The following is a 12,674-nucleotide window of genomic DNA, read 5'->3' as shown; positions in this document are numbered from 1 at the left end:
ACTATAGATCGAACAACAATGTCCGTGGCTAGCGTTTTATATAAAAACGCAACAGAAGAGTAAACTGTGTAAAGATAAAGAGAAGATTAAAGAGAAAGTAAACAAAGAGAGTCTGTCCATGTCATGTTATTTACGTGCTTTTGAACAATGTAACAATGTGTATTGGAACACCGTTTAATATTCAAATCCACTCTTTGTTTTTTTAACTATTTGTTGTTGTTTTTCAAGACATTCTACTGTAAAATTCTAATCTATTAAATTAAATCACAAATCCCTCATGCGCTGCGATTTAAAAAGAAACTTCAGTAGGATTGCTTAAAAAAATGTGGTGACATTTTCTTACTGTTATTATTGTTGTTGTTTTAAAAATGGCAACATAATAGTAGTTTGGAGAAATATTTAGCAGCAAATAAGAAAATTTTACTGGAACTTATAAATAAATTCATGAAAATATCGCCTATCGTATAGACTACAGGCCAGAAGTTTGAGTATGAACCGAAACGTAATTTGAAATATCTCAGAAAATAGTCCCATATCAAATGATCGTCTTAGATGTGACTTATTTATGCAGTGGTTTTGATGAAATTCTGATAGGACTTCAAATGTAACATTCAACATATATTAATAAAAGTTTTTCTTTCTCAAGTAAGAAAGTGGATTAAACTGTGACTAAAAAAGAATTAATATATATCAAACAATCGAAATCTAGCTTGAGAATATTTTTAACAAAGTTGTAGATTTTGACATTTAATAAAATGCAAGTCATTCGGGTTTCGAGCGACCATGTCCTGACAGAAACTGCGTCAGGTGAAAGTTCACTTACCCTTGGTTTCTTTTGTACCAAGCTGATACATTTGGTAAGGAGCCGATGGGTCCATCTACTTTTAGTGGTGTTATTCCATTCCTGTTGCCAACCTCTAAGCGTTGTATTTTTACACGCGTTGCGGATTACTCTGGTAACTCTTTGGTTGAAGCATTGAATTTCTCCCTTAATATTGAGCCCGATGGGCGTCATCCCGGCTATCCTCCGTTTCTCAGTATGGATAGCGCCACGCTCGCCAGGAGCTTGCGTTTGCTGGCAATTACAGCAGAGCTGTTAGACATCGTCCTTGATAGTGCCGCTATAGCCGTAAATGCCCTTTTACAGGCATATTCAACGTGGCTAGCGAAGCTGAGCTTATTATCGATCATTACCCCAAGTTGCCTAAGGCATCGCTTGGACTCAATGGTGCAATCACCTACCGAGATAAGCGCCCGTTGCTCGGACTTGCGGTTGTTGACCACCACCTCCTCAGTCTTGTGACGGGCCAGTCCTAGATTTCCTAGATTTCATCCATTCCTCAACTATGGAAATAGAGTGCGCTGCTGTCAACTCTACTTCCTACATCGATTCGCCATAGACCAACTGGTCTAATTTTCTGGCGAAATCTTTACGTTATCGTACATCGCATTCCATAACATCAGGCCCAGGATTGAACCTTGAGGTACTCCCGCGGTAATTCGAACGCTTTTCTGCCCCTCCTTTGTATCATACAGTAGAATCCTACTATCAAAATAGCTTTCTAGAAGCTTACACAACTGCATCGGTACCTTGAGGCGGTGAAATACGTGGGCTATCGCTTCCCAGCTTGCGCTCACTGGACTAGATAGCGTCCAGAGTAGCTTTACTTCTTCTGAATCCAAACTATTTGTTGAATAGGCCATCGTCACCTTCCGTTTAACCGGTTCAATTTTAATTTTCGACCATAAATGGCGCTGTAGTTGATGAATTTGAATTTGAACGTACTCCAATCAATATGGAAGAGACTACAACAAATCGGAAGAAATAAAAAAAAAGTTATACCTTATAAAAACCATTATTCGGGTTTCGCTCTTAGTTGGAACTATTGTGGGCTTATGAGAATTTTCAGAGCGAATTCTTGAGGATACGGAGCGAAATCTGGGTATTCCTATATGGCATTAGAGTTTTCTTGCGGGTTCTTGAAAATGTATAGTCAGGTTTGTGGATGGTACACAGTTTCTAGTAGTATTTTGAGTGTTTTTGGTGAAATATGAACAGTTTTCCAGAGGAATTTGGGGATTACTAGCACTTAGCAGTAGTTTTAAAAATCCTAATAGATTTGAGAGAATTTACATTGGACTTGAGCAAGATCCTGTAGATTCCTAGCGAACTACTTTAGTGTCTTAGCGGGTCCCTGTGGATTTTTAATGACCAACTGAAGTTTCCTATCGGGCTCTTGGGGTATCATAGCGAGATCTGGCGAATTTCCTTTGATTTCATATGAGTGATTTATAACATACAAGCTCAACTTCGAAAACACAGTAAAACTTATTTCAAATTTAAGTGGTTAGAAGCTTAGTTGCGTATTGTACGAAATTAAGGGCCACATTTATGGATCATGAGGGCCTCATACAATTTGAGGACCGTATGTTGAGCATCACTGTTGGATATTATTTTAAAATCATTCCCCTTTGATTTCAACATCTTCTTCTTCTTGACATTAACGTGTTCACTGGGACAGAGCCTGGCTTCTCAGTTTTGTGGTCTTATGAGCACTTCTCCAGTTATTGACTGAGAGCTTTCTTTGCCAAAGTTGCCATTTTCGCATTCGTATATCGTGTGGCAGGTACGATTATACTCTATGCCCTGGAAAGGCAAGGAACTTTCCATTACGAAAAGATCCTGGACCGACCGGCAATCGAACCCAGACACCTTCAGCATGGCTTTACTTTGTAGCCGTGGACTCTAACCGCACGGCTAAGGAAGTCGCCTAATTTAACATAACATCCATATTATTATGAAAAATCCTATTGAAGTTTTAATGCATATTCTGTGAGTTTTGTGTAGATCAATTGATTTTATCTATTTCTGTGCGCCCTTTTGACTGCAGTCAATCATTCGATATGAGATAACTCATTGTGCAAGACACATAATTTTAAAGAGCCATTTCCAAATAAGCCGATTTTCTAGATTCTCGCTCTTGAAAATTCGAGGTTTTTCTTAATTTAAGGGGGGAGGATCCGTCATCAATTTTGATATTTTCGAAAGCAATTTTTTCGTTAAAAATTTACAAAGTTTAAATGAAAATATGTTGACTGAATTTTATTTTTCATCCGAAACACAGTGAACATATTTTCAGTAACCGAATTTTAGTTTTGAGCGATTGTGGTTTCTTGAACGTTAAATTTAAAAAATCGTTCAAATTTGAACCGTTTCGAATTCTGATAATTATTTGGTTTCATAAGAATGATAGAACAACATCCTAATTTTTTTTAGAAAATAAAAAAAATGGGTTCCTATTTTGGCACTGTTCCGTTTTTGACAACTGAAATTTTCGACTTTTTTTGCCAAAAACGGAATCCGACTGTATTAGGCACTTAGCGATTTGCATACAATCGCTTGGCCCTATGAACTTTGGTGCCGCATCACAGCCAGTGATAGAAAGTGGCGAACATTTCGGCTGAACTGGAACAAAAACAAAAGCAAACGCTCCCGAGCGTCAGAGCGCTGGTTTACTCGCATCTGTCGTGCTCCCGAGTAACTGAAGCTAAAGTGATTCGTGATCGTGTTCGAAGCTGTTCAGAATCATATAGTGCTTTTGGGAAAAAAGCTGCTTCCCCTCCGAGATTTATAGTTTCCAAGGGGTTTTGACTACATACTAGTATTTTACTGTCGATTGGATGGTTACACAATTAATTTGTATATCAAAACCATAATAAATCTCATTTTGCTCGGTTACTCGCTAGTAAACGTCCCCGAGCTTATTGCTACTTCTTTTGACATGTTCTCCCGAGCAGACGGGTGCGAACTTACTCACACCTAACCAGTTCGCGAGTCTGTGATGTTTGTTATGCTTTGGTATATACTCGTGAGCTGCTTCGTGATGCGATTTTCCACCACTGAGCACAGATTACTTCTGTCGGGACCATTGCACTTTCTTGACTTATGGCCCTTTTCGAAACACTTGATGCAAACTTCATGAGACTGTTGTATGCCCAGCTGGCAATTCGACCAGCCTACCTTTAGTATGCCTCAATTCTTCGCTTTATTGACCTCTGCAACCGGAAGCCTGATCGACGCCACCTGGGTGCCCTGCGGAACCATTCTAAGATTGTCTTTAGAACTTCGACGTATTTCGCCTCCTCCGTTTTGATGACTGTCTTCGGTTGAGGATTCCCCTTGGTCGCCGTTTCCGGTTTTCTCCTTACTTTCTAATTTCAAACTCGTTGCTATTGCTCGTGGTTCCTGTGGAAGCACTGCCTATGGAGCTATCCCGTGACTCTTTTTTCTTGGCTTTCTCGGCCTTAGACGTGGTGTTAGCCTCTCCACTGTTGCCTTTACCTTTGGAACCATGCATCTTTTCGCATATTCCCTTTGAAACCATGCGTACTCAAGAAAATGGACTATTGAAGTACAAAAAAAACTTGAAAATTCGACACAAAAAAACGGGCTGAACATCAAAAATTTTCCTTTTAACACCAAAATTTGAATTCAAAAATGTTTTCGCTGCAACCAAGTACTTTGTGATCGATAGGTCTGTGCGTACACTCCCGACCCGTGGACTGCAACAAAATTGTAACACAGGATGTGTTACAAATAACAAATTTTATTTAATTTTTGTTAGAAGCACTTTTAGTTGAGGAGGAAATCATAACGCAATTAAAACAAAATTTGTTATAATAACAAAGGCTGGCCCAAATAGCCGTAGCGGTAAACGCGCAGCTATTCAGCATGACCAAGCTGAGGGTCGTGGGTTCGAATCCCATCGGTCGAGAATCTTTTCGGGTTGGAAATTTTCTCGACTTCCCAGGGCATAGAGTATCTTCGTACCTGCCACACGATATACACATGCAAAAATGGTCATTGGCATAGTAAGCTCTCAGTGAATAACTGTGGAAGTGCTCATAAGAACACTAAGTTGAGAAGCAGGCTCTGTCCCAGTGGGGACGTAACGCCAGAAAGAAGAAGAAGAACAAAGGCTGTTTCAAATTTGTTTCAACTTAAATGTGTTATAATTTTTGTTATTTTAACTACTAACCAGACAGAATTATAACATATTTTGTTTGAAAAACACGCTAACTGAGTGATAAAACCTGATACAACTCTGTTGTAATCCACTGCTCGGGCTACACGCCTACCCATCCAGAACCACATAACAAGATTATAGCACATTTATATCAGCAGCAGTTAAAATTAACAGAAGTTGATAAAATTTTGTTATCAAGATGACTTTGTTCTCAACTTGTTATATGTTTAGTAACACATTTATAACAACATTTGTTATATTTTTGACACCGCATATATAAGTTTGTTGCAAATAATATCCGATGTCATAAACAGTAACATAGTTTGCAATAATTTTGTTATTTTGTAACATCCTTGCAACACATTCTGTAATAATTTGGATATAATTGTAACAGGGTTTGTTATATTTTAGTTTAATTTGTTTCAAATTTTGTTAGAATTTTTGTTATTTCAACTACTAATGGTACATTATAAAACATAACAACTGGTGATATAAAAATATCATATCAGGGGAACACATTCTGTTAAAATATTGTTTCTTTCGTCTGGTCGGGTATCGATGACTTGATATTAAGGGATGCTACAGTTGACTCTCCACATCTCGATATCAAAAGGACCATGGAGATAAGAAGAGATCGAAACAAAGAACATTTTGTTAATTAATACTAGATTGAAAATCATTCCGTTACCAGGAAAATAATAAATAAACGGACGTCATTTCTTGTTCGCAAGTTGTTTTGGATCATTAAAATCCAGTCTAGAAACCTTTAATAATGGGCATATCGACATACGGAGAGATAACCGGGAACGAAAATCACATCGAGATATGGGACTCTTCTAGTAAAAATTCTAGCTACCTAATGGTCCGTTTGTCTGAGTACAGAAGTTGAGGAACATGAAGAATAAGGACACTGTACAGCGAATCATTTCGTAAATCTGGCATGTTTCAACTTCTTTTTGATGTTACGTTCCGATTACGACAGAGTCTATTTTTCAACTCAACGTTTTTTTCACATTTTTCAGAGCTGCAATTGCAAGAACAGATTTAAGTTCATGTTTTCATATCAAATGCTCGTCTTATGTATCTTAGCTTGAATCTACTTTTCAACAATGTGGTAGATTTTCAACAATGTGGTAGACAATATCTTCTTCTTCTTCTTGGCATTACGTCCCCCATTGGAACAGAGCCTGCCTCTCAGCTTAGTATTCTTATGAGCACTTTCACAGTTATTAACTGAGAGCTTTCTTTGCCAAAGTTGCCATTTTCGTATTCGTATATCGTATGGCAGGTACGACGATACTCTATGCCCAGGAAAGTCAAGGAAATTTCCATTACGAAAATATTCTGGACCGACCGGGAATCGAACCCAGGCACCATCAGCATGGCTTTGCGTAGTAGCGTTGGTAGTTCGACTGTAGTTCCTTGTTGGTGATATATTGGCTTTTCAGTCTTGACAAAATTAAAAACTGTTATTTTATTTTGTCCAACGTTTTGGTCCGTTTGGGACCTTCCTCAGGGACTCAATTGCCGACTTCCTTAGCCGCAGACTCTAAACACTCGGCTAAGGAAGGCCCCAATATATAGACAATATATAGGTAGACAGTGATCAAAGTTCAGTACATGTCTTTTTTTCTAGAAATCCACATTGATGCAATTCGATTTTTCAATGTGTTTATAAAGTTTTGTGTCAAATTTGATGATCTTTCAGATTCTACAATTTAATGCAATACAAATGCAGAACAAATTGTGTTTGGGATTTTGTAGCGAAATGCCATCTAGCATTAAAAATCTAACGCTCTAACATTTGTCTAAAAATTTTCTCCCTACAAACTTGAAATCGCTCCAGAATTGGTAACCGAATTGATTGAAATACGATCGTTGTTCAAGAATTGCATGCGATTTGTACGGAATGGATAAATTTTGATTATTCAGCTCGAAAACATGTCGAAAAATTTGATAAATGATTTTAGTTTCATAAGACATATTTTCTGTTAAACATTGATCGTTGTTGGATCGTAAATATTTTTTCGAAGTAAAATCTTGGCATCAGATTACTGCAATAAATTTAATCTTTGACACACAATCCTTTAATTCTTATTTCGTGTTCTTTGATGTGCTTACTTTTGATGATATGTCGACATACACCCGATTCTGTTTTTGCACGGATTTTTTTTACACGGCCGTGCAAAAAAAGTTTCCATACATTTTTTTCCGCCAAAACCTTATTTTTACATGAAACCTCGAGAAATGGTGCTACTTTTTTTGCACGGTTTTTGAAATTTTGAACTGAAAACTTTTTTTGCACGGTACGCATCCCCCGTGCAAAAACAGAATCGGGTGTACATCTAAAATTACAAAACGAACGTAATTTAACAACTCATAGGCACACAAATCTGAAGTGACAAGTTTCAAAGGGAACGAAAATCTACGAAAGAAAATAAGTAGGGAACGCTTGCATCGTTTATTGTGGATTATGTCTGATTTGAACTCAATTTGACCCTGAAATTCACACGTCAAAATTCTTGAGAAACTTGAAATTTTTGAAATTGCTTTACATCTAGATAATTGATTTTTGAACCTCTTGAGCGTTGTCCACTTGTTCTACTCAAGGCGTTCGAATCACAATGGTCAACATTGTAACCGGTAGGTGCAAGTAGCCAAACTGGGAAGTACGGCAAATTGCTCGTCCCATGGGCAACACCATTGCCGTTGGCATTCATTGCTCAATGACGATCCGGCAACAACCGGTCTATCTATTTGCTACAAGTCGTTTAACCTGAACAATTTATTGCGTTACTGCTACTGACTGCTATAATCATAATTTGCAAATGTGCAAAAAGCGTACTTTCGATGCTAATAATGTAGGTGCTTTGATTTTCGCATCTTCAGACTTAGAACAAGCTTTGAAATGTCTTTCTTTTGGATGGGAACACTCAAACTATCTTTGATTCTTGCTGGAACGTATGTGGTAATCAAAAGGTAATGATATGAACATATCTATTTCATTTCCTCTCCAAACGCAATCCAATTGTTTGATGAACAGTCTGATATAAATCTTTCAATCTACTCTCGCCTTACAGGAACTCTTACAGTCGAAGAAGTTTACAAAGATCGCGACCAGTTCGCCGCACTGGTCCGCGAAGTCGCCGCTCCTGACGTTGGTCGTATGGGAATCGAAATCCTCTCGTTCACTATCAAGGATGTCTACGACGATGTACAATATCTACAATCGTTGGGCAAAGCGCAAACTGCCAGCGTCAAACGGGACGCCGACGCCGGAGTTGCTGAAGCTAACAGGTAAGATCGGGATGATAACGGTTTTCATGGGCAGGTTTTGGTGAAACTATACAGCATTCCATAGTACACATGTGTTCTTAGCGTGTTCTGCTGTGTTGTGAAAATTCAAATTCTCATACTCTCGGAGATACCCAAATTTTTATTTTCGATCTAAATATCATTTTCAGTTTTATGAAATCGTTCTAATCACGTTTTGGGCAATGATTTATTTTTAAATCTACGAATTTTGGCTTTTGATTTTTATAATTTTTATGTTTCAACATTCCTATTCTTTTTCATTTTTTCTTGAAGTCTCTTCTAGTTACTGATTTTTAGCAATAATAAAAATTCAATTTTTTACGGTAGGTACTTTGAAACATGTGATTTTTTTATCGTGTTATGAGTCAAGGGTTAAGCCAAAAATAAAATCATTTTGATTTCCGAGCTACGAAAAAATACACAAAATTCCAAAGTGTATCCCGTCTAAAGGTGGAGTCAGTTGGCTGTTTGATTCATTGCCTCGTATTTCCACAGTTTTCTCGCATAAAGCTATCATTTCTTGATAGTCAAGTACAATTATTATAATCCTTTCTGACATAAACAACAACATTCAGTTTTACGAGTTTTTACGGGGTTTACGACTGAATCATTTTGACGGCCTGAGTGTGATTGATTGCTTTTTGCATGAAAATCTCAAAACAACGAAGCAGATCTCTAATGAGTTTGCTCTTGCGGGAGAGTTTATTGATTGAGATTTGAGTATGAGTCTACCAACACTGGTTTTCTGGTTTTCTGGTGCCTATAAATCGCTACATAAATTGAATAGTGGTCGAGACAGCACATTTACGAACATTAACATTAACGTAAAACTCAAATTAAAGAAACTTTGTATGGTGCTTGAGCAAATTATTGCAACCATTTTTTAAGACAAAGTTTCTTATTTTACGAAATAAAAGTTTTTCTGCAAAACTAAACCACTTAATGTTCGCCCTTTCTTACTTGCCAGCAGTCGTATCTACTTCCAATCCCAACTAGAAGCTCATTTTTTTACTTTTCGGTTAGTATCTACCTCAAACTTATTTTCAACGGAGCTTGTGGGCTTCGTGGCAGTACGGTTAGTGTCGTCAGGCAGTTAACCCAGTCAACCAAGAAGTGCATATAACGAAATCACCTGGAGGCTTTGCATGTACACAATTTCACTTATGAGATGTCGCGAAAAGGCCTTCTACGTACAAAAGTGGATGCGATATACGTGCATATATTATGTGATGAATAATAGCATACAATGCGAATGTATACATTTTCTACCGAACTAACCTGTGATCTTATGCAACTTAATTTATGATAACAAATGTTGATTTGACAGCTGCTACGGATTGATTCGACTTATTTTGTACGAGTGTACGAGACGAAACAAAATGTACAAATGAACTCAGAAAAAAGCGTCTTATGCGAGGAAACTCATCAATCTGACGATATTATCCTCCATGTTTTGAAGTAATTTGTATGAATAAACAAGTTATTACGTGAACTTTAATGCGACTGGTTGTCTGGGAAGCATATCGTGTCATGGAGTGTGGGCTCGGTTCTCGAAACTTTTCTTGAAGAATGTTTCTTGGCTAAACTATTGGAGCATACTTGTTCATTATAGTATTAAGTTACAGTCTGTGTAGTTACATGGCTGAAGATATATTCCGTGTCTTAAAAAAACCTGAATTAGGAAATGCGTAGCCAAATCGATTGTACTACTTTTCCCGTATGTCATTTCCCCGAACGCCAGTTCCCCGAATGACCCGTTTCCCCGAAAAATGATGTAATTGAAAGAAGTGCAGATTCAGTGATAGTTTGGTGAACTGGAAAAAACGATAAGCAATTAAAATAAGGATTATTATTTATTTATTTGGTTTACATCAATTAACTTGATAAAACCTCGCCAGCAATATTTCGCCAATTCACTCGGTTCATGGCTTCTCTTCATCCTCGAATGCGACCAACGCTCTCCAGGTCCTGGAGTACCTAGTCAATCCACCTGGCTCGCTGCGCCCCACGCCTTCTTGTTCCGACCGGATTCGTAGCGAACACCATTTTTACTAGGCTGTTGTTCGACATTCTTGCAACATGCCCTGCCCAGCGTATCCTTCCAGCTTTAGTCACCTTCAGGATACTGGGTTTGTCGTAGAGTTGAGCGAACTCGCAGTTCATTCTTCGTCGCCTCACACCGTTCTCTTGCTTGCCGCTTCTTAGCACTCGGCGTTCGACAACCCCAAGAGTCCTCCTCGAGTATAGTCCACGTCTCATGCCCGTAGAGGACTACCGATCTTACATGCGTTTTGTACATCGTGCATTTGGTGAAGATTCTTTCTTGACCGCAGTTCTTTATGGAACCCATACTGCCCATAAAGGCATATCTGTCCCATATGTAAAAAGTAGGCATTGAGAAAATAGCGCTCAAAGTATAAAGTTTGTCTTCTCTTACAAATATTAATAATTTTCTAGTACATTTCCGCTTGCCATTTTTCATTAGCTGCACCGCACAGCTAACTTATTTTGCTTCTATTGATAAGCAAAATATATAAACTTGAACAGATTTCACGTTTTGCAGTTGCTATTCCGGTTGAAAGTTCATATAGAGAATGTTATGCATTTAATTTTCAATATGGCACTGCACCAACTACATATTTTTCCACAACATTTTCAAACAAAGTGTGTATATTTTAATATGCATAGTGAAGTATATATTGAAACATGAATGTTGCAATGAGAAAAGGTGTTGGTTCGAAGATCCATATGGAACAGTTGTGCAGCATAGTTCCACTAATATTGCGCCTTCGTATTTCCCGACTAACATTGTTGTCAGCCGTCAGTAAGGATCCGAGGTACACAAAATCGTTCACCACCTCGAAGGTATCCCCGTCTATCGTGACACTGTTGCGCTCAGTGCCGCCAACCAGCATGTACTTTGTTTTCGACGCATTCACCATTAGCCCGACTCTTGTTGCTTCGCGTTTCAGGTGGGTGGACAAATCTTCCTCCGTTTCAAATTTTCTCCCATTAATTATCCATGTCGTCCGCGAAGCAACCAAATTGTCCGGATCTCGTGAAAATCGTGCTCCGGCTCTCCCCATGACACCTTCAAGTGCAATATTGAACACCAGGCACGAATGTGCATCGCCCTGTCGTAGTCCCCGCCGAGACTCGAACGAACTAGAGTGTTCGCCCGAGATATTCACGCAGTTTTCAACGCAGTCCATCGTTGCTCTAATCAATCTTGTGAGCTTCCCGGGAAAGCTGTTCTCGTCCAAGATCTTCCATAGCTCTACACGGTCAGTACTGTCGTATGCCGCCTTGAAATCGATAAACAGATGGTGCGTAAAGACCTGGTACTCACGGCATTTCTGGAGGATTTGCCGCACGGAAAAGATCTGGTCTGCATCCATCTTTCGATCACCTCTCGTACGTCCGCATAAAGCTATGGCAATTAGTACCATTAACTATTTGAGAAAATTGGCTATTCAGCGAAATGGCCTATTCGGGAAACGGGATATTCAGGAAAACGCGGTACTCCGGAAACTGGCATACTGGGAAACACGACATTCGGGGAACCTACATTCGAAGAAAAGTAGCACAGCCAGCCAAATCAGCTTCAGATCTTTTTTTTTTTCAGGAAATAAAATCCATTGCTCCAAGTACTTCTCAAGAGGTTTTTAGGAGGATTTATTCACGGAAAATTATGATAATTTCACCAGGATTTTCCTTAAAATCCCTGTAGTCATTAACCCCTCTACCGGCAGCTACATTTTTTAACGTTATAAAAATATTCAAATCGCGATAACTTTTTTGTTTCTCGATATTTCTGCACCATTCTTTCACAAGTTCTCAAAAAACTCTTCTAGTTTTCGAATATGTGTCGATATTGGTAATTGATCATCTGGATCCGGAGATATTCCAAAATTCTTTGGGGGACCGACGCGTAGCCATAACCTACGTAAATATCTCAGTCTACAGAATTTTTATCGTATTCGGATATTCACTCCTCGAAATGGTATATTAATGCGAGTATGCTGTGAAAAAATTAAGCAATTTGGTGCAGCCGTCTTTGAGTAATGAGCATTGATGTTTCTGGTACCACCCTGGACAAATAAAGATCTTGAAAACTCTAAAAAACCTCATATCGTAATTTTCAGATTTTTCCAAGAATACTGAACCGATTTGTATGATTTTTTCAGAATAGCTTCTCATTACCTGGTATTGTATAGCACACATTTTATTTTTTTTTTATAAATTGACCAAAATAAAATGGCCGCTTAAGACATTTTATATGGAAAATGTCGGTCCCCCAAGGAACATCGGAATATTTTCAAAACCAGATCA

The 12,674-nt window shown here is 38.4% G+C and overlaps 1 protein-coding gene across 3 annotated transcripts in view; it reads left to right on the top strand.

Annotated features, from left to right (window-relative positions):
* LOC5563951 (flotillin-2) overlaps window positions 1-12,674 on the top strand; it is a 35,437-nt gene that overhangs the window by 13,759 nt on the left and 9,004 nt on the right. For 2 of the 3 annotated variants that reach the window (XM_021854966.1, XM_021854967.1), the window contains exons 2-3: window positions 7,917-8,006; window positions 8,108-8,324. In XM_021854966.1, coding sequence (XP_021710658.1) covers window positions 8,194-8,324 — 131 coding nt within the window. In that variant the 5' untranslated portion in view covers window positions 7,917-8,006; window positions 8,108-8,193. The remainder of the gene's footprint in view (window positions 1-7,916; window positions 8,007-8,107; window positions 8,325-12,674) is intronic. The other variant, XM_021854968.1, reaches the window with a different exon arrangement.

The sequence above is a fragment of the Aedes aegypti genome, chromosome 3, assembly GCF_002204515.2.
Source record: "Aedes aegypti strain LVP_AGWG chromosome 3, AaegL5.0 Primary Assembly, whole genome shotgun sequence".
In the NCBI taxonomy this organism is placed as follows: domain Eukaryota; kingdom Metazoa; phylum Arthropoda; class Insecta; order Diptera; family Culicidae; genus Aedes; species Aedes aegypti.
This window is presented reverse-complemented; position numbering and strand designations above follow the sequence as displayed.